Source organism: Falco peregrinus, chromosome 5 (genome assembly GCF_023634155.1).
Source record: "Falco peregrinus isolate bFalPer1 chromosome 5, bFalPer1.pri, whole genome shotgun sequence".
NCBI classification, from domain to species: domain Eukaryota; kingdom Metazoa; phylum Chordata; class Aves; order Falconiformes; family Falconidae; genus Falco; species Falco peregrinus.
This window is the reverse complement of record NC_073725.1, coordinates 76319997-76341129: the sequence shown is the minus strand read 5'-3', so window position 1 is coordinate 76341129 and position 21133 is coordinate 76319997. Positions and strand designations below refer to the sequence as shown.

At 54.4% G+C, this 21133-nt stretch overlaps 3 protein-coding genes across 12 annotated transcripts in view; all 3 read left to right on the top strand.

Moving 5' to 3' along the window:
* The window catches only part of SLX4 (SLX4 structure-specific endonuclease subunit), a 32602-nt gene extending 30957 nt beyond the window's left edge, over window positions 1–1645 (top strand). For all 8 annotated transcript variants that reach the window (XM_055803516.1, XM_055803515.1, XM_055803513.1 and 5 more), the window contains one exon: window positions 21–1645. In XM_055803516.1, the coding sequence (XP_055659491.1) occupies window positions 21–357 (337 nt within the window). In that variant the 3' untranslated portion in view covers window positions 358–1645. The remainder of the gene's footprint in view (window positions 1–20) is intronic.
* A 2821-nt stretch (window positions 1646–4466) lies between these two features.
* Window positions 4467–10495, top strand: LOC101921134 (zinc finger protein 501-like). Its single transcript, XM_055803518.1, has 2 exons — window positions 4467–4603; window positions 8568–10495. Exons 1-2 carry the CDS (start codon window positions 4513–4515, stop codon window positions 9749–9751), a joined length of 1275 nt encoding a protein of 424 aa, XP_055659493.1. The 5' UTR covers window positions 4467–4512; the 3' UTR covers window positions 9752–10495.
* Window positions 4481–20527, top strand: HMOX2 (heme oxygenase 2). Of its 3 annotated transcripts, none has more exons than XM_055803520.1 (6): window positions 4481–4603; window positions 15583–15693; window positions 17126–17243; window positions 18037–18528; window positions 19526–19646; window positions 19728–20527. In XM_055803520.1, exons 2-6 carry the CDS (start codon window positions 15611–15613, stop codon window positions 19850–19852), a joined length of 939 nt encoding a protein of 312 aa, XP_055659495.1. In that variant the 5' UTR covers window positions 4481–4603; window positions 15583–15610; the 3' UTR covers window positions 19853–20527. The 3 variants fall into 3 exon arrangements, with proteins under 3 accessions (XP_055659495.1, XP_055659496.1, XP_055659494.1); XM_055803521.1 differs by lacking the exon at window positions 4481–4603 and adding an exon at window positions 10643–10784; XM_055803519.1 differs by lacking the exon at window positions 4481–4603 and adding an exon at window positions 12098–12120.
* The last annotated feature ends 606 nt before the right edge of the window (window positions 20528–21133 follow it).

The following is a 21133-nucleotide window of genomic DNA, read 5'->3' as shown; positions in this document are numbered from 1 at the left end:
GTACTTGATCTTGCTTTTAGTTCTTTCATGAATGGGTTTGAAGCTTGCGCTTTTGAATCTGAGGAGGAAGAAGAGGAGCTTCCTGCATCTCAGGTAGCAGCTCGGGAAGAAGAAAAGCTGGACGCGATAAGGTGCTACATCCGTTCAAACACAGCCCTTTACCACAGGATTCTCTTTTATGAGCCAATTGAACTGGCTGAGCTGCACACAGAGCTGAAACAGAACGGCATTAAAATTTCCAAAGCAAAACTGCTGGACTTTTTAGATGCTCACTGTATCACATTTACCACAGCTGGAGCCCGAAAAGAGAAGGAACAAAAGAGAAAAGGAAAAAAAAAGCAGAGGAGACGATACTGAGTGGAGCTCGCTCCTTCATCCTGAAAATTTTGTACGTGGAGGCCTTCCTGATAGGCTGGGAACGCCGCTCCAGGCTGGTGCTCGCAGGGGTGCTGTGCTGGGCGGGTGCGCTGCTCCCCCTCGCGGCCTGCCGTCAGATGGCATGCTGGAGAGGCGCCGAGCTCCCGCTCCAGCCCTCTGCTCCGAATTGCACAAACTCCTCCAGTTGCTGTCCTGCCTTCGGCACACGGGTCATCTAGAGCCTCTTTCCGCCCACCCGCCCCGCGCCCCCCCCCCCCCCCCCCCCCCCGATTTGTTTTCTGTGCCTTTTCTTTCCATTTTTCTGATAGGTTTTAAGTCCCCAATTTTGCTTCACGTTGATGCTTCTAGACAGGTGCTTCCCCGAGTGACATTTGCCAAGACCTTTTCCCTGGTCTTGGGCTCTGAAACGCTTCGTCCTTCAGGTTCCAGTATTCAGCAGGATAACTTGCCAGCAATAAACCAGTCCCCTTTCCCCTGTGTAAAGCACTGGATGTTTAGGCCCCAGTCACTAACGTCTTCGTTTCGTCAGCACACAATTTGCCTTGCTGATTGTTAAGGCAGGGAGCATTGTGGAAATACGACATCTGCCTTCTGTCCTTGGTTCAATTTGCAATCTTTGGTGAAATGCCTAAATCTGTGGGTTTTAAATGGCTGCAAAACAGCGCAGGTGTTTTTCTAGTCTCTTTGTGAGGGCTCCCCAAAGTGCCCTCTGACACTGGGTGTCATCTGAAAGCCCTTTAGATTCGAACATTCGGTTCCCTCTGTTCGTTTGCATGCTGGATCCGTGTTAGATACCCTCTGCTCCATTTTCTGAGCACCAGTTTACCTTGTCAGTGTAGCTTGAGTATGTCCTTGATGGAGATGTTTTTAAGATGATATTATAGTGATCACTGGATCTCTTCAGTACTTCTTGTAACCTGATCTTAGATTTAGTGGGTTTAACCCACTTCTATGATCAGCCTCATTTCCAGCCTGGACTGATCTAAGGTTGTAAACTGTCTGGGACTCTTGGGCAAGTCTTGGACCCTAAACTGTCATCTTTCATGTATTCACGTTCACAATGTTTTCTGACTCTTGTCTCTTCTGGCAGTTTTGAGTCTGCAAAGAGTCTCACTGAACAAAATGGACACAATGCTTCAAAAAAAGAAGCCGGATTTATAAATATATTTATGTATTTAGAACATCTAAACATGTTTTCTATTTTTGATACAGTACGTCTTCGGGTTTATTTGATTTCTATTATATACAATAAACAATCTATGAGGTACTAATGATAAACTGGCCTATGACAGACCTGGGGCGGGGGCGTTTCTAAGGGGCAGCGTTGGGTTTAGTTGAGAGCAGAAGAGTCCGCAGCCTGCACACGTCCTGGCTGAAAGCCAGAGCAGAGAATCGGAGGAAGATGAGTTGGCATGGAATGCTGCTCCCAGCGGGAAGGAGCGGAGAGGGGAGATCAGCCGGCGGCGGCTGATGAGCAGTGGGTTGACGAGCTGCCCGTTCATCTGGGCTGGGCAGCCTTCAAGTAAGGGGGACCTGGTGGGAAGGTGGTGGGGTCTGCTGGGAGGATGGGCTGTGGGGAAGGGTCTGCTCTGGCCTTGGAGGGGAGAGCTGCTGCAGAAGGGGAGATGGGTGACCACTTACCAACCTCCACTTCTCCGTCAGGTGTCCGTGGCTTGTATAATGGTGGGGGGACCTCCTAGCAAAGCCTTCTGCCCCAGATCCAGTGAATTTTCAGGAATTTGGGATAGTTTTCCTCCCTGGCAGTCACATCACTTTTCCTCCCCCACCTTCCTGTGCAAGAGCTGCCGGGAGATGACTTTGTGACATGAAAAGGACAAGGCTTGCCTTAAGTGGCATTCCAAGAAATGCTGTTTCCCTCAGCACACTGTGTATTTCTCTCAAGTACACACTTCATATATGGAAAAAGCTTCGGTCCTACTTACCAGTCTTAATCTGGGAAAATAAGTAAGGTCCTTTCCCAGCTTTTTGGCTGTGTTTTTAGGTAAGACTTGTATTTACAATCCAGGATTTTGCAGTCAATTCTTTATTACATCTTAACCTTCAGTGAACACAGTGTCACAGTTCAGTGGATATAAATTACAACTGTTCAAATAGCATTGTGACATAAACTGTTCAGCATGTTAGGAAAAAAAGTCTGAATTTTAGTCACTGAAAGTGTCTCCATCCTCCTGTCTGTCATCCCTAAACCTTGCAACTGGGCGGTCCTAATGCAGAAAGATGATTTTAAGTATTGCATCTGTGCTGTCAGGGTTCGGAGGTAACCACACTGCGGAGGCTTGCCTCGATGCTTCCTTGTTGCTGAAGGTGACAAAATGAAATGTCTCTTGTAATTCTAAAACTTTTCTCAGATAATGAGAAAAGCATTTAGAATCATTCACAACCTTCAAGACCGCAGGGACATATCTGACATACACTGCAAATTATCTGAAAGCAATTATTCATTCTCCTTCTTCATTAATCCATACGTGCCTCCCCAAGCTAACAGTGGTGTTGCCATCTGCCAGTGATAAATGTGTTGCCAAACAGTTCGATTTGTATATATTTCTGTGTTTTCTCACCTTCCTGATGCAGTCTCATTTGTCTTGGAAAATACATTGTCATTATTTTTTATTTCCAACTGTGTAGTAACAGCTATAAAAAATGTTTTGATGCTTCTGTTTGTTTTAATGCTTCCAAGGCTGCAGAAAAAAACCCCAACAAACTTTTTCAACTAAGGTATTAGTTGTTTTTTAAGTTGCACAAGCAGATGTATTGCTGTCATTGCACAAAGCTGCTGTCTTACTGAGATGCACCATGTGAGCTCAGAGTGAAATAACTGCTTCTAAATTTGCTGTGACAATCAAACAATCCATGGGATTATGGATATTCTTGTGCCGCTACCACCGTGTTGGTTTGTGCACTGTCACGTTTCCTGCCTGAAAAAATAGCCTCAGTATGTTTATTCTGAAAAGCTGTGCTGCAGATGTTTCTGTAATAATCTTGCACGTGAGCAGAGCTGTTTTCTTACGCAGGCACAGTTGTGTGTGTATACGCACCCCAGAAATCACCCTGTCTTCATGGCATTGCCTGGGCAGGTGTGATCCATCCCCATGGCCGAGACCCACGGAGGGGCCAACTGAACTACAAAATACGAGAATGCTGCAAAGCGCAGAGTGGTGGCTGCTCCGCCATCCCCTTCTGCTGGGCCAGCTGCACCCAGCTGTTGGGCTTACAGTGCCAGTGTTTAGGAACCGAAGGGATAAATCCAAGAACAATCCTTCCTGCAGTTCTTCAAAGGGGACTGGAGCATTCTGGAAGCGCATTTTAAACGTGTTTGTTTGCTATTGCTAACATTCCAGCATAAAACTGCTTTCAGAGGCGTGTTTGGTGAAGCCGAGGGCCTGGCAGGTGTCCCTGCTTCAGCTGCTGTCCCGCAGAGCGGGGCTCCTCTGGAACCGCTGCCCGGGTCCCCGGCCCCTCCGACCCGGGCAGCCGCCTGGCGAGCCGAGGTACACGGCTCCCACCCAACATCTAAGTGATCCCAGAGGATCCCAGCTGGGCGCCGGCCCACCGCTCCCTGCCCCGCACGGCAGGCGGGATCTGCGGAGGCCCCAGCAGCCCCTGGCCAGGCCTGAGCCCACCGACCCCTGCCCAGGGCCCTTCCCCCGAGGCAGCGCTGCCGGCTGTCCTGGCCGCCGAGGGACACCCGCCGCGGGACCCCGGGGACGGGGACCCCCCGCAGGCGCCCTGCCGGAGCCTCCTGGCCCGCGGGGCGAGCCCTGACGGCGCCTAATCCCCGCGGCACCGGCCGAGCCCCCGCGCCACCCGCCGGCCCCGCCGCCGCCATCTTGGCGCGCCCGCCGCGCCCGGGCGCCGCACGCCATTGGCCGCCGCCGTCACGTGCCGCCGGGCGGGCCGGGCCGCGGGTTCGGGGCCCTGGCCCGGGCACAGGGCGGCCGCCCGTCCCCCCCCGGCACCGGCTCGGTTCCTCTCCTCGGGGCGGCGGGAGCTGCCGGGGTTCCCCGCCGTGGGCCGGGAGCCCAGCGCAGCGGCGGGCTGCCAGGCCCCGAGTGCGAGAGCCCCTGGGCCCGCCGGAGCCTCCCCGTCCCGCCCCCCCGCAGGACCGCCGCAGCGATGATCTCCCACACGGACGGGAAGGCGGAGCCGTGGTTCACTCCGCTCCCTCGCCGCCGGGGGCAGGCCGCCCTGCGCGGCACCTGCGCAGGTAAGGGGCCGGGCCAGCCGCGGGGAGGGGACCTGCCCCAGGGCCCCCCATCCCACCGGAGCCGCGGGGCCGGGCTGCGCCGGGGGCCTCCCGGCTCGGCCTGCGCCGCCCCGGCGCCCGCGGGGGAGCAGGCTGGGGGTGGCCCCGGGCGCCCCCGGCCGCCCTGTGTGCCCCGCTGCCTCGGTGTTTCCCAGCCGCCCGAAGCCGCCCGTGTTTGAGCACCCGCCCAGCCTGCCCCGGGGAGCTCCGCAGCTTGTTCCGCCGTTCCGTGCGCCGCCGCCACCTGACGCCGGCAGTTCCCAGCGCGGAGCCGGCAGCGCAGGGGGGGACCCACCGCCCCACGGGCCACTTGTGTCTCAGAGTGCCCTGCCACATGCCCTGTCGGGGGTACCTTTTCCCAGCAGAACGGGCACTTGAGTCACCTGTACAGAAGCTCTTCTGTGCCTTTGGTCATTCGTGCCATGCCTCTGTCTTCCCTGAAACGCAGGACCTGCTCTCCCCCTCGCACAGTCAGCGTGTGGGGTTCGAGCAGCAAGGCAGAGTCGCATTCTCTTTTCTTCTTTTTTTCCCCAACAGTCTTCAACATTTGACTAGCTGGTTTTGTCTGCCTGGGCGCTGCAGTGTTCCTCCCTCTGCTCTAACTCCAAGGTGCTATTCCTAAATGTAACGAGGATGTCCTAGGCCCGTCTTGGTATAAGCGCAAGGGATAGACGCTCTTCTCCTCGAGTTTCTTATGTTTACCTGCAGTGAATGTCCCCTGTCATTCCACTGTCACCTGGTTAGTCAGTATTGTGATGCTCTCCCGCAGTTTATAGTCAGCTTGTCTTTAACCCTGAGTAACACAGAATAACCAGCAGGTGTTTCCACCACCCCGTCCCTCCCTTACTGCCTTGTGAGGGTCAGCCATCCCACAGCAGCTTAGTTTGTTGATTTGGGTGAAGGATGCTTGTCTTCTGGGAATGCCTTTGGACTCCAGATCTCCCTTTTGCTAAAATTGGCAACATCTTTGAAGAACTCCAAGTGGTTTGTGAAGTGAGACGTCTCTTTCCAGAGGCCATATCAGCTCTTCCCCAGTCTGCCGCCTTTGGCCACCTGTCCATTAATTCTCTTACTCCGATTTCTGTTTGGTTGCTTGGAATGTTGGGCCCCGGATCCCCCCTGGAGTGCTTTCTCTGGCATCACATCAGCCACTTTCCAGTGCCCCGACAGCGAGGTACCAAAGTCAGGAGTCCAGCAGTGTTGTGGGGTCCTGTGAACAGCCCTGCTGGGTTAAACCCAAGGTCTCTGTAGCTCCAAGCCCTGTCTCGGGGATTTGGGGACTGGCTAGAGGTGGATGCCAGGGAAAGGGATAAGATAAGCATACAGTGACACCTCCCCAGCAGCCTGAGGCTTACTCATGATGTTATTTTTAATAGTTCTCATGGGTTTCTCTTCTGTGAACTCTTGAATTCAGTGCCCGAGACCATTGCTGTGTCCTCCTGCTGCTGTGAGACAGGCCAGAGCATCAGCCAAAACTCTTTCTACTCCTGGCTTCTGAGGAGAGATCCAAGGGTACCTTTAAGGTGATACTTAAATTGTCTCCCAGTATGTGTGCTTATTCTGTTTACCCGGAGCTTACCTTGTAGCTATAGCAGTGCCCATCTTAGGTATATCAGAGGTCTTAAAATCAATCCAGATCGGCATGGGCTGAGAAAGAACCACATTCTCCCTGTCTCTTTTGCTTACTCATTTTTGCCCATTCAGCCTTACTATTCCAGTATTCATTCCTCAGCATTGTGAACTTGCTGTCCTTCCACTTAAAATACCTCCAGCGAGTTCCTGTCATCATGGTTTTGATCAAACCCCTTACAGACAACTTGTCCTGGATGCCAGCGAAGATATCTAGTAGCTCAGAAGTAATAAAAATAGTTGTAGAGGTTGAGAGCTGGAGCCGTGGCTGTAATCATTGTAATTAGAAGCTTGAAACTCCTGACCTTCCCCAAAACCCACAGAACACCGTAGAAGACTTGATCCTCATGTACTTTGAAGGCCTTTTCAAGTTCTGTATAAAGAACCAAAATGCTTTGCAAGTACCAGTGCTAGCGCAGGCGAAGGATATCTCTTCTGGCACAACAGCAACAGAACAACTTCATCAACTTTGTTGTCTACTCAGTAAAGCTGACATACATGTCAAGAGCTTCATGCTGGTCTGCCAGAAATGTCCTCCTCTTATCCTGTTTTTGGATATCACCTTCCTCTTTTTCCTCCAGGCCTGGACGGAGTAGCTGCAGGCAAATGGAAATGCCTTCGTGGTGAATAGCAAAGTTCCAGTTTCTGTTCCTCTCAAGGGATGATTTTAAGAAAGCTATACCAGGGAAGAAGTGCCATCACTACCACACCAAACTGCCACAAAAGGTATCTCAGGCTTTTGCTGTGAAATCATACTGTGATGTTTTCTTATACTGACTAGAAGGAGAAAGATTAAATATGTACGTATATCAGTCTGGGTTGAAATTCTAGATTCTTTTTCCTTTATTGCATACTTGTGGTTCAGCAGTGACTCTCCTCTTCCGAGGCACGTGCATCCTTATCACAACTCTGCCAGACCACAGAAGTGCCTGTGGTTTGTAATCAATCCCACGCGACTGATAAGTTACCAGTTTATTTCACAAGAGTTTTCAGAAAATCAGGAGGTAGCCATAGAATCTTTAAGTAGACAGATCTGGAGGCCTGCATGTTTGTGGCTTTAGTCTTCTGCCTGTTCCATATTTTGCGTCTACATATAGTCAACAGCAAGTCGTCTTTCGCCCCTGAAAGTCCATATAAAGAGATCCTCTGGAAATCTGTTTCCCTGATTGACCTGTCTTAAAGCTGGATGCGATGCTTCTCTTCAGAGATGCACATTGCCATTTCGACATCCCATGTACATCCCTGTAACGTCCATTTACCCTTCCCTGACAGCAGAAGGGCGCATGCCACACTGGTCCTGTCTTGCCAGTTTAGCGTATAAGCCCTCAGTAAGCCTGCAGAGAGCTGCATGTCCCTGCTCACAGCAAAAGCCACAGCGTTGCTGGGCGTACGTGGTTTTGACCCTGCTAGGATGCTCATCCAGCCACATTAGAGCAGTGGGTTGGAAGGAGTCACTGCTCTGCGTAAATACCCTAGAAATCCACGCAAGCCCCTTGTCTTGGAAAGGCTCTGGGCTGACCTCGACGCTGCGCAGCATAGATTGATACTGGTTATGCCTCTGCAGGACTTTATGGGAATAAGAGGGCAGAGGTTTGTTCATGGCCTGTGTCCCAACAGCCACTCATCGCTTCAGCCAGTGTTACTTCCACTGGCTTGCACTACTGTAATCTTCCACGTTTGTTGGATTTCCTCAGCCTGTAGCCTGGATTCAGCCATGGAGGATCTTCAGTTCACCAACCACCTTTCACAACAGATCTGTTCTGCACCAATGGAAGTAGAAAGTTACCTTTATTTTGCTCCAAGGTTGGCGTAAGCCAGGCCCCAGGTGGTGTCCGTGCCTGATGCCTTAGGGCCGGTGCCTCCTTTGTGCATCTCCTCTCCCTCTGCAATACTAGCAGCACAAGAGCAGGGAGCTTCCATCTGTTGCAACCCAAGTAATGTTCTGCTGAGCAAGGCCGTTCTTCGTGGCCCTCTTCTGACTCCCAGTGCAGCTTCTAATAACCTTTTCAGATACAATATCCTGGAAGAGCAGCTATCTTTCCCATTCGAGCACTAAATGTTTACTTCTAATGTACCAATAATTTCAGTAGATTCAGGTTCTGGCAAACCCATTCCAGGGTTTGTTCCTGTGAACACTCTGGAAAATCCACTGTGTAGTTTGGAGGGAAGTACCAGAACATTTTATACTTAAAAGTTTATCTGCTGAATTTTTATAATTTGGCCCCTTTTGATTTCCCCCTGTCCAAGGTTTCCTGTCCTGCCTGTGAATTCTCTCTGGATTCTCATTTTATTGCAGCTGAAGATGGGATTGTGAGCAAGAAGGAGGAAGATGCCCACCAAGGCATCCCTGAGCCAGTGGAGCACGAGGGTTTACCCTCAGGGCTCTCCAAGGAGAACAGTTCCCAGAGTCCTGCACAGGACCCAGTCCTCCCACGCAGGTCAGAAAGGGTTCAGAGACCTCTGGGGAAGAGGCAAAGCCGAGCGACGCTGCGTGGAAGTTTCAGGAGGCTGCCAGACATTATCCAGCAGAGAAATCCTTCTGTGGGGAGACTGATGATATGTGGAGACTGCGGGAAGAGCTTCCGGGTGAGCTCCAACCTTGTCCAGCATCGGAGAATCCACACCGGCGAGAAACCCTTTGCCTGCACCGAGTGCGGGGAAAGTTTCCGGCAGCGGTCGCATCTCATCCAGCACCAGAGAATCCACACAGGGGAGCGGCCCTATGGGTGCTCCGAGTGCGGAAAGAGCTTCAGCATGAGCTCAAAGCTGATCCGGCACCAGGTAACCCACACTGGGGAGAAGCCCTACAAGTGCGCCGAGTGCGGGAAGAGCTTCTCCGGGAACTCACAGCTCGTCCAGCACCAGCGAGTACACACTGGGGAAAAACCCTACGAGTGCAGCAACTGTGGGAAGAGCTTCAGTGTGAGCTCAGCCCTGACACGACACCAGAGGGTCCACACTGGGGAGAAACCCTACGAGTGCGCTGAGTGTGGGAAGAGCTTCAGCCAGAGCTCCGAGCTGATGAAGCACCAGCGGGTCCACACTGGGGAGAAGCCCTACGAGTGCTCTGAGTGTGGAAAGAGCTTCACTGTGAGTTCAGCCCTCATCCAACACCGGAGGTTCCACATGGGTGAGCGCCCCTACGGGTGCACCGAGTGTGGAAAGAGCTTCACTGTGAGCTCCCACCTCATCCAGCACCGCCGCTTCCACACCGGGGAGCGTCCCTTTGAGTGCACGGAGTGTGGAAAGAGCTTCCTGTGGAGATCAGCCCTGCTCCGGCACCACCGGGTCCACACAGGGGAGAGGCCCTACGCCTGCGCTGACTGCGGGGACAGCTTTCGGCAGAGTGCCCATCTCATCCAGCACCGGCGAATCCACACAGGGGAGCGTCCCTATGCTTGTGCTGACTGCGGGAAGGGCTTCACTGTGAGCTCTGCGCTCCTCCGGCACCAACAGATCCACAGGGGTGGGGAGCCTTAGGAGGGTGTGTGGGGCGCAGTTAGGTCTGATACCTTGGGAGCATCCCTGGGGAGCAGAGCCCGGTGTCCCTCTCCCTCTGCTCTTTTAACCGCCCTGCTTGGGGAGGGTGAAAGCAGTTTCTTTTTAGGAGAATGAGTCCTAAAGGAGAGCTGGAAGAGAGAGTTGGTGTAAGGAGCTGAGTTGGAGGTTTGGGGAAGAGCGTGCGACACAGCCGGGGAAGGAGGTGGTGTTCCATAGTTCTTGGGAGAGGGACAGAAAGCAAGTAGTGTGAGGAGGCTGGCATGTACTTGGTAGTGCATTTTACAGGAAGGTATATACCTTTCTTTTTTTTTCTGTGCACACACGTTTTGGAGAACTTATACAGTGACCCAAACGGACCATTCTGAAGCCTGCAGCGCTCTGCCTCGATGAAGAAAAGCTCGTGTGTTCCCTCCGTGCCACTGCTTGGTTTGGAGTTTCACAGTTACCTTCTGCAGCCCCTGGGCTGGGCCTGTAGCACAGGGGAGCCAACAGCCGGGTGTGCTTCACTTGTCCGTGCTGTGCCCCGGGCCTGCCCCTCCGCAGGCCGCCGTGCCCCGGGCCTGCCCCTCCGCAGGTCGCCGGCCCCACGGGGTGTCCGCCCCGGCCGTGTCTGAGCCTGTGGCACTTGGCGTCCACCCAGGCGAGGGCCCGCGCCCCCGCGCTGCCTGTTAATGATGCTCAATTATGTCTAAAACCGCCAAATAAAAACCACCCTTAACCGCCCGCCTCGCCGCCATTTTCCCCTCGCCGCTGGCGCCTGCGCGGCGCCACACGCTGCCCGCCCACCGGGGGCGGGACCTGGCGCTGCGCTGGAGGTCGCGATTGGCTGACGGGGAGGCGAGGTGGGGAGGGGTCGACCCTACGGCTTTCACCAATCGGTGGCGCCGGCGCATGCCGTCCGTGGCTCCTGATTGGCCGCGACGTCACCGCTCCCCGTCCCGTGAATAGGGCAGGACGGCCGCGCCGGGCCTTTGTCTCGCGCCGCGGGGCAGAGGGCGCGTGGCGGCGGTGGGTGAGTGTGCGCGGCGCGTCTCCATGGCAACGCGGCCGGGCTGGGGGCGGCGGTGGCGGTGAGGGGCCGGGCCGGGGCCTGCGGGGCTCTGCCCCGCCGCTTCCTGGAGGCCCGGCTGCCGTGGGAGGCAGCGGGGTGGGCCCGGTGCCGTCCCTCGGGGAGGCGCTGGGCCGGGACAGCTGGCCCGGCCGTGCCCGTGCGCCTCAGCCCCGCCGGTGCGGGAGGGCCCGGGCCCGGCTCTGTCCCGCAGCCGCGGCGGGGGCTGTCGCGACCGGCTGGGCCGCCTTACCCTTGCCCCGGGCCGCCGGCGGGCGCAGGCGCGGTGACCACAGGCCGCGGCCGGTCGGTGCTGGGCGCCGCCGGTGCTGCCCGGGGCCGCAGCGCCCGCCGCCCGCCCCTGGCCAGCCGAGCTCCGGAGGCTGTGGGGCCCCCGAGCCCCCCGCTCCCGGGCGAGCCCCGCCGAGCAGCTGAGGAGATGCGCCCGGGCGGCAGCCCCACGCTGCAGGGGCTCCGCACCCATCCCTGGAAGCCGTGGCCGAGCCTGTCGCGACAGGAGCCCTGCGCTGGCTTCTCCCGGTGGCCTGGGGGGCGCTTGGCTCTCCTTGCCCCAGCTGAGCTCAGGGAAGAGCTTGGAGGGCGAAGGCCTCTTGCTGTCCCTACGTTTCTGTTGTTGAGGGAAACAAGTGGCTGATTCAAGCCTGGCGCTTGCCCGCGGCGGCTGGCAGTGCCTGTCCCTGGCGCTGCTCGGGGTGCCCCCGGCACGGCTGGGCAGGCAGGGCAGGTGCTGCCTCTCCCCGCAGCAAAGGCTGTTCGATAGGTTCACGTGTGTCTGTCCACTGCCCTCTTCTTTCCCCCCAAATCTACCACGACTGACTGACTTGCCCCTTGCGCTGTTCTCCTAGCCCATGCGAGGCAAATCCATTCCTGGTGTGCTGCCTGGCACAAGGGCCCCTTGCCATGGTGCGGAACCGGACAAGGTCTGTGAGCGCACCGGGAGTTTCCCTCCTCTGTCAGTTTGTTGAGGTACTGGACTGTGGCTCGGGGGGGACAGAAGTAGTGTTTGCATGGGCACTGCTAGAAGTGTCTTGGACTTGAATTACTGCCTAAATTTAGGCTGTGTCCAGGTGAAGCCTTAAACGTACCGGGTGGGAACAGGTAATGTAGTGATTTATTCTGTGAGGCTCCGTTTCCAGCAGCAGCCAGTGCCAAATGCCTTCCCCGGCGGAGGAGCAGACATGAAGCTCTCCTGATGTGATTGCCAGGTTACCCCTGTCATGATTCCTTGCACTGCTGTACCTGAGCTTCTGGGGTTTGCCTCTGCTGCAGCGATGCTCGGGTAGCTGCAGCCACACTCTGCTTCTTGTTAAAGCCAGGATGCAAGCTCTGCATGTGGGCAGATACCTTGAAGTTGCATGCTAGGTGAACAGCAAACATGGACTCTGTACTGCCTGGGTGTTGTGAATTATTGAACCTCTCCTGAGGGTGCCCAAGCAGAGCCAGGACTTCCAGTCCTGCATCCCTGCAGCAGCAGCAGTGTCTACTTCCTTCAGGAGGCATAGGATTATTGGAATTGTCTTGCCACCCCAGGAGGAATGGTTGTGCATCTTGAGTGTGAAGCTTGCTGTGGAAATGGGTGTAGGGGCAAACTAATTGCTGGGTAGATGAAATGGGGGTGTTTTCTCTGAGGGTTTGAGCACCCATGGGTGAGAAACATGGGGAGTGCTGAGATGTTCTGTATCAAACATTCTCTCCAGTCCTGCAGTCCTGACACTTCTCACTGTTGGCTTTCTCCCAAGCAGGCTGCTGTCAGGTCACTGGGAAGGTATGTGTTTATGCTGAACATCAGCCTGGCTTGTGATGAGCAGAGCTCCTCGTAGCAACTGAAATGACATTCCAGCCTCTGCAGCGGAGGCAGGCAGCTGCTCAAACCTCCTTCTCCGTGTGTAGGACACTGCCTCTTTCAGAGGAGCAGAATGCCCCGAGAAACCAGGGCTTTGACCATTGACCAGGCTGTGGGCTTTCAGTTGCCAGTGTTTGAATAAAAGCAAAGATGTGTGGTGGCAAGAGAGGTGTAACGATTTTGACTTCCCTTCCTCCCAGTTCTCATACAATCCCTGTCCTTTTCAGTACTAGGGTGTTTGATTTATGCTGGCTTGTCTCTTGAATTCATGGCTCCTCAGGGAGGAGTCTGTACTAGAGACTGTATCAGGGAAAAATCTAAGCTTCCGTATTTTCCCATACAAGTGCTGTCCTCACCTCGGGCTAAGGGGACTGGTGTCATCACCACCCTGCGTATTGCTATAGAGATGAGCATGTCAGACGGCCTCTAAAAAAAAAAAGCCGTGGGAGGTACAAGTCTGAAGGTGCACCGAAGTCTGTAAATTACTCTTTGTGTGCTAACTGCTTCTTCCAACAGCTACTGGAACAGTCATTTGCTATTCTAATCAGTCGTGCTTCTACACCACCAGTAACAGGCTTGGGTAAAGGCTTCTGAGACCCCATCAGATAGCCATTGTGTGGCGTGGAGAGCAAAGTTCCAGTGTTAGTGTGCTGCAAAGTGTGTGTATGGAGGCTCTAACAAGTAAGTTAGACATGTCTCGCACAATGATGATTTTGGGAGCCATGCTGTGTGTGTCTGGCCATTGGGAGCCTTGAACCATTGCTGCCAACTCCTAGTTGCTGAGACTTGAGCTGGTGTTTTCCTTTGGGTTGGATTTAACGTCAACCTTCTGGCTTCTTCCAAGGGATGAGCAGTGCTGAAATACTCTTTGTAGCTCTGCTCTCCCCTGCTGTTTTGTACTGGTGGCTGTTGCAGGCCTGGCAGTGTACAGGGGCAGCACACACTACCTCCGGGACTCTGGCTTTCTGGAAGTAGAAGATAAATTGGAACCAGTTTGTCTAGTTTAATTTTTGGTATCTCCATTTCTTAAGAAGTATCTGGCCTGAAGTAAGCCGAGCAGGAAACCAGGGTGTCATCAGAACTCGTGTGTCTCTATTGGCAGGAGGCTAGCTGGCTGCGTTGCGAGGCAGGCAGGCTGCTCCCCACTGTGCCCATGACAGCCTCTTGGCAGAGCCCAGGCAGGTTATGTGCATTTCCCGCTGTGTGATGAGTGAAGGTAGGTCCTGCTCACTGACCCAGTGTGAACATGCTTGCTGTCTAGCGTGTGATCAAACAAACTGTAGAGCACCCGAACCTGGTTTCCTCAAATATCTCTGAGCCCTTGTGCAGGTGTGCCTTTCTGCCACGGCTGCATCATCCTGCACTAAACTTATCCCGGGGGGGGCTGTGCCGAGCCCTGTTGGGTGGGCAGGGCAGTGGGGATGCAGGGCTGCAACCCCTAGTGATTTCTGTGGCTGCATCGCAAAGTAATGCATTCTGGTCAGCCCTCCCCTTGGGAAGGTTCTGTCAGGGTGAGCCCAAAGGCTGTGATCGCAGGGGAAACCTTCACCCCAGTGATGTGTCTTCCCAAAGGAGCACTGTGCCCAAGCTGGGGCCTCGCTGTGCTGCACCCGGGGGTGGGTGCTCAGACCCAGCTCCCAGTATCCCTGGCCCAGTCCTGTGCTGGAGTGTGGAGGGCAGCAAGAGTGGATGTAAAACAGGACTTGGAAACTTGCTGGTGAGGAACCGGAGGGCAGTTAATGTGTAACTGGTGTGAGCTGGGAGCCAGCAGCTGATGTGCCCCTGTGCTAATGAGCTGGGTGAGTTCGCATCTGCTGGTCTGTTCTCCCAGGGCTGAGCAGCAAGCCTGAGGGTGCAGCCCACCGAGGGGGGCTGAACTGAAGTGGGAGAGCACGAGGGATGGCTCTGGTACGGAAAGTGCTTTCCAAAGAGCAGCAAGCAGCTTAGTTCCTTCCTCATCTGGCAAGGCTGCCTGTGAGATGGTGGGGCTGCTCCACACAAAGCTGATTACAGATCAAATTTATAAATGAGGTGGCTGGATTTCTGGCTTAATAGGGATGCTCAACTAATGGAAGCCAGGTTTTTTGCTCCTGCTTCCGTCTTGTGCATCCTGCTACATCTGAGGAGATTTTTTTATTATTATTATTTTTTCTTTTTCAAAACAAGGAGGGAGAGCCCAGTTACTTCTGGGGTTTGAAGGAAACCCTGCTAAGCAGGAGAGGAGTGTGTGAGTGGTAGCAGGAGCAGCCTGCTTTGACTCTTGGTGGAGGGCAGCCCAGGAAAGGCAGAGCGGTGAAATCTGCCCCTGTTTTGAAAGTTCACGTACCCGGTCGCAGAGAAGGCTTTTGTTTCGTTGGGAGCTGCTTGACTTCACAGCTTGGCTAGCCTAGGTCACCACTGCTTTCCTCCAGGGGAGGCTGGTACTGCTGTGGAAACAAGGTAGCTTGTTCTTCCTCCTGGCTGGAGGAGAGGTGCTTCCCTGTCAGTTACTCGGCTCAGAGGCTAGCACGCGATGAAATACTTGGTAGCACCAGTGGAAAGTAGCAGATGACCAGTGCAGATGACTAATGTGGAGGTCTCTGATCATTTTAAGCCAGGAACCATCCTGACATGGGAAACCTAATGCAGGCTGCTGCTTTGCTGTAGGTCTCCTCTGAGGTTAGTATTTTGTGAACTAGGTGTTTGTGTTGAGGTACACCTGAGGTAGCTGAACCGAACTAGCAAGACTGCTTCCTTGGAAGTGCCTGGTGTGCAGTGGAAATGGCCAGTGGCTGCTTCTCGCTGCCCTGCCCGGGGGGAGCAGCTCAGAGGCTCCTTGCTAGGCTGCTCAGCATTTGGTACCCATCCCTTTGCGCAAGCAGCTTCCCTCTGAAACCCCTCTCTAATTCTGCCTTTCAGATTGTCTGATCTCCAGGACTCACCAGCAATGCCATCAGCTATGGAGGGCTCCGAGGGGGGAGAAGAAGGGGAAATCTTGCCCTATGAGGAAACAGAAGATGACAATGTCAGGTGAGTCCTGTCTCACAACATGGCACAGTCTTGGGCAAGGCAGGAGACCTTGCAGGTAAAGGAGTGGGGTTTTTTTCTCTTCATCTAAAAAGGAGTGAGGGGCTCCAATAGGTGATTAATCCAATATATGTGCAGTAAAATCTGTTTAATAAAACTATACTGGAAGGATAAAAGGGGTGGAAGGGAGTGATCTGGCTAAGGCTGACAACAAGCAGCAGTATATTTATAATTATTTTTTTTTAAGTCTCTACTATCGGACTCGCATTTCAGAAATGCTTTGACCATCTGGCTGTTGTTTGTGCCTTCCTGGCCAAGGTGAGCCAGTTTTCCATGGCTTGCTGGACAGTCTCATGTGATAGCAGCTTCTTGTTTTGAAAGACGACTCTAGAGGTGAACTCTGCTCCAGTGAGCTGCCTCTCTTGCCTTTGCAGAATACCCACTGCTCTAGGCAAGAATATTTTCTTGAAGGTTAGTTTTAAAAAAATTCATACGTGCTCTAAAAGCTAAGGCTGCAGACTTGGAAAACAGGCAAAGGTGAATAGGGTGCATCCCAGAATACCTAGATAGGCTGGTTGATTTCTCTTTGACTTGACAGGCTCAGCTTCATGAGAAGTTAATGCTGCCTGGCTCTCCTGGCACATCCAGGCCCTGTCCAGCCTGTTGGCTGCAGTATTCCTAAAAACTGTAAGGTGCACTTTGGCATAACTTTGAGAGCGTAGGTATTGATAACTCTGTACCAAGCTCCATGCAGATGCAGTGGCTATAATCTAAAATAGTAGATTTTAATATTTTTTTAGAAAGTTAACTTGTGGAAATGTGCAAAACCAGCGTAATTCAGGATAAAGAAAGTTTTCAAGGGTGTTCTTGCCCTGATTTGCCATTCAGTTCTCATCTCCACTCCAACAGTTGATAGCCAATGTGGAAAAGGTAGGGTCCTGCCTGTGTATGCATCTGCTCTTACCTGAGCATTTCTCCTTCTCCAGTGGCCAGGGAGGATACACCAGGGCTCTTGTGCCCTTTAGTCTGCCCAGTAGTTGCTCTTTGTATGCTCCAGGCATCCTTTTGTAGTATTGTTGGGGCTCACATGGATGAGAAGCAAAAGTAATGGTGCAGGGATCAGAGGATCCTTGGCAATTGCTTGAGCATCCTGGGTCCGAGCCCCTGCTAAGCCGCAGGCCTCCCAGAACAGCAGGTCTGGTTGGCACGTGGGTGCCCGCATCTGTGGAAGGAGCCTCTGGCTGCTGCCAGCCTGCCGCTTCCTCCCCATGGTGCCAGTGCCAGGCTGTGGGGCTGGCCTGAGGGATCCTACCTTGTACATCTCTAAACCGGGCCTGAGATGGTAGGGTGTGGGGGATTCTCCAAACGCAGCAGGGACAAACTCATTACTGCATGTGGAAGAGGGCTGAAAGGTGCTCTCCCTGTTTGCCTGCAGTCCCACTGACCTTTCAGAGCTGCTGAAGGAGGGGACTAAGGAATCCCATGACCATGCAGAGAACGCTCAGTTTGTCAAAGACTTCCTGAAAGGACGGATCAAGAAGGAGCTCTTCAAGGTAAGCACTGCTCTGCTTCTGTGGCAGAGAAGCTCTTCGAAGCACCCAGTGACAGATGCAGACTGTGAGGCAGAGCCCACAGCTCTGTGTAGGGGATGGGGAGGGATCTAGTTTCTAGGTGGCACAGTCAAAACTACAGGAGTCCTTGTCCAGGGCTTCTGCCTGGTGTGCCCTGCTGGCCCCGCACAGGTTTGGTTGGGTAGGAGTGCTGGGCTTCTGGCCTCACATCTGCTGGCTGCTCAAGGCAGGTGTGGCTGCAGCACAGATACTGGTGGCATGAGCTGTTTGGGAGTGAAATCCTGGTGAGATCACAGCACTCTCTCCCTCCTCTGAAGTCTAGGCTGTTGTTCCTTAGACTTCAGGTTGGATTGCTTTCTCTTCTGTACAGAAGAGATGGTATTGTGGATCAGCCCGGTCAGATCCTTGAAGGTCTTGATGTATACAGTAGTCTCCTATAGCACAAGGCTGCTGGGGCTAGTTGTACCTTTTAGATGAAGTTTGTCCCTGTCCCTTGCTCTCCAGGTGACAGGAGGCCCAGAGCACACAGCTGCCAACATGAGACTGTAATTCTTAGCTCGTGCTCCGTAGGCATTATTGTTACGAACGTAGACAGAGAAGAACCTCCGACCCTTCAACTGATACCTGCCTGGTACGGGCTGTCCAGGCTGGTTTTGTGTCAAGCCTGGGGGTTTCCTCCTTGTTTACCCCAACTCCAGGCAGGGGGGAGTAGCCACAAGTTGAGATGTGCTGATCTAGTGAATGGCTTCTCACGTTTGCTATGCTTTGTCTGTAGCTGGCCACTGTGGCACTGTACTTCACCTACTCTGCTCTAGAAGAGGAGATGGATTGCAACAAGGACAACCCAGTCTTTGCTCCTCTGTATTTTCCTCTAGAGCTTCACCGGAGAGAAGCGCTGGTCAAAGACCTGAAATATTTCTATGGAGAAGACTGGAAAGAGAAGATCCAGTGTTCTGAGGCAACTCAGCATTATGTGGACAGAATCCATCATGTGGGACAACACGAGCCAGAGCTGCTAGTGGCTCACGCTTACACACGCTACATGGGTGACCTCTCAGGTGGCCAGGTGCTGAAGAAGGTAGCCCAGAGGGCCCTGAAGCTGCCCAGTACCAAGGAAGGGATCCAATTCTATGTGTTTGACAACATTTCCAATGCACAGCAGTTCAAGCAGCTCTACAGAGCAAGGATGAATGCTCTGGACTTGGACAAGAACACCAAGGAGAGGATTGTGGAAGAGGCCAACCAAGCCTTCCGCTTTAACATGCAGGTACGAACCCCCTTGAGCCCCTGGGGGGGGGGGGTGCTGCCGCTGTTGGGCCTGGAGCGGCTCTGAGGGCCAGGTTAATTCAGTCAGGCTGCTCATCCCGCCAGTGGTTTGGGTCTGAGACCACCAGAGCCCCTCCTTCTTGCGGGGGTGGGATTCTAGTTTAAATAGCTCTTCCACTAGCTTCTGGAGACATGGCTGGTGGGGGGCAGGAATTCCTCCCGTACTCCAACACCACAGCCGAGCTTTTGATTAGGACACAATCATGATGACTGCACTACAAGATTCCTGTGGGCTGTGTGGCTTTGAAGCACTGGGGGAAGCAGAGCTGCCGCTCTGAGACAGCCTCAAACAGTTTGAGCATGTTGCACTGCACTGGTTACAATTCATCTCCTGCCTCGCCTCCGACCTGTTGCCTAATGGCCACAGATGTCTGTAGCCCCTTGTTCCTTTCATAAAACCGGACTGGGCTGCCACTTGCCCCAGGGGGATTAACTTGGCTCTTGGATGGGAGCTTTAACCTGTGCCTGGAGTAGGTCGGTGTTGTTTAAGCTGGCCAGAAAGGTGGTGGGATGTGGTTGGCTCCTTTGTCAGGATCCTTACAGGAACCCCTGGCAGCAGAGCTGGAGGGGCTGCCTGACCACTGCATGAGCAGCGGCAGCGATCCCCAGAGGGGCTGCAGCAGGGAGGGCAGAGCACGTTGCCTCGTGCTCCCACCTGCAGCAGGCTGGGAGGTGAGCAGCAACGCGATGCTGCAGCTGTCTTGCTTCTGTGTCTGACTTGATGCTCTTGGAACAGGCTGTGCCCTCTCAGAGCCACAGCACGTGGCAGCTGTCACCACAGGCCTGCCTGGCGAGGCGCTCCGAGAGGAGTAGCACGTGCTGTCTTTGCGGGGAGGGAGGTGGGAGCAGCTCTTACCTGTTACCCAGATTGTTCCAGGAGCCTGGATGGAAGCTGCCTGGCTCTGCCCGTTTCATGCACTGGCTGTGACCACTTGCAGGTATTTGAGGAACTGGACAAGATCGGCAGGTCACTGACAGAAGCGGCCCAAGACGGAGGCTTTCCAGGCCACGATGGAAAAGGAGACCTGCGCAAATGCCCTTACTATGCAGACAAACTAGGTAGGTTGTGGGCAACAACAGAGCTGCCACGTGCAGGGCCCAAGACTCGCAGCGCTAACGGTGCTTTCTGTGTTCTGGCAGGCAAGGCAGGAGCTGGCTGCCCCTATCACACCGCTGCAGCCCTGGCAAAGCAGCCCCTAGTGCAGCTGATCCTGGCGGCCTGCGTGGCTGTGGCGGCAGGAGCTGTGGCGTGGTACATCATGTGACGGGAAGAGCGGTGCGTGGCACTAAATGGTGGCAAGGGGAGAGGTGCGCCCTGTCCTTCTTCATACCGTTCCCTTGCTGTTGGTGGTGAGTTGACTGCAGGGTGGAAGTACAAAAATAAACAGGAATCCTGTGGGACTGTCAAAGAGACACTTTGCACACCAGTAATGCAAGCACTGTAATATAATCACATCTTTAGCTGACTCATGTACAGGGCCGCTGCGGTGCGAGGGTGTCAGGATTCCACTTCAGCACTGCCCTACCCAGGCTGGGGCAGCTTTTAAGGCTAGAAATGTCTCATCCTGTACTGGCAGGGGCTTCACGTGCTTGGCTTTTCATCTCCTTCCTGGGAGCAGTCACTGGAGGGAGTTTCCTGCCCTGGGCTGCAACCCAAGAATGTGTCATCAGCCTTTCCAGTGCAGAGCGCTGCATTTCCTATCGGGAGAAACTTTCAGCTGTGCCGCAGTGGCTGTGCCATGGGGCCACCAGCTCAAAGGTGCGTCCTGTTTGGGGCTTTGTCTAGGCCAAGCGACTCAAAGTGGAGGAAGCTCGCCGGGGTGTGGACAGGACCACGTGGGTGGGGGTATGAAGGTGAGAGGTGTGTACATCAGAGTTGTGCGCTGGGTTTTGTTTTTTTTTCTGAAGCCTTGACTGGAATAAAAAGCTGCAGTGCTGTAGCTGGGGAAAGCTGCAAGCGCATCACTGGGAGAATGAGCAAACTGTGCCGTGAGCTGTAGGTCTGCGTGGGGGGCTGAGGAGGAGGCTGGTGGGGAGAAGCAGTGGGTACAGCCACCCTGTTGGACTTGGCTCTGATTCATGCAGTCCCAGAGATGCTCCTGCCCTTACACCCCACCCTGTCCCTCCTGCCTCCCCTCGGGTTCCCCCCAGTCCCTGCAGGGAGGGGACATGCTACCCCTGCTGGAAGGGCACAGCTGGGCCTGGGGCTTCCCCAGAAGCAGGGGAGGTGCTCTGGGCCACACAGCTGCCCCCTGTGCTGTGCTGGCCTGAGAAAGGCCCTGGCCTTGGTGACATGGACATACCCCTTTGCCTTCCTCCAGCTCTGTCTCCAGGGCCGCCTTCCTCCTCAGCTGGGTACAAGGAGCAGGCAGAGCTGGGGACGACCCAGCTGCTGCCGAGGGCTGGGCAGAAAAAGCTCTGGCTACCCACAGGGCCAGGGTAGGGAAGCTGCTGCTTTTCCTCTGCTGCTTGGTACTGCTGTGCCCCCAACACCCTGCCACGCCATCCCTCCTCATCCTCAGCTCCCCTGGGGTGCAGATCTGTTG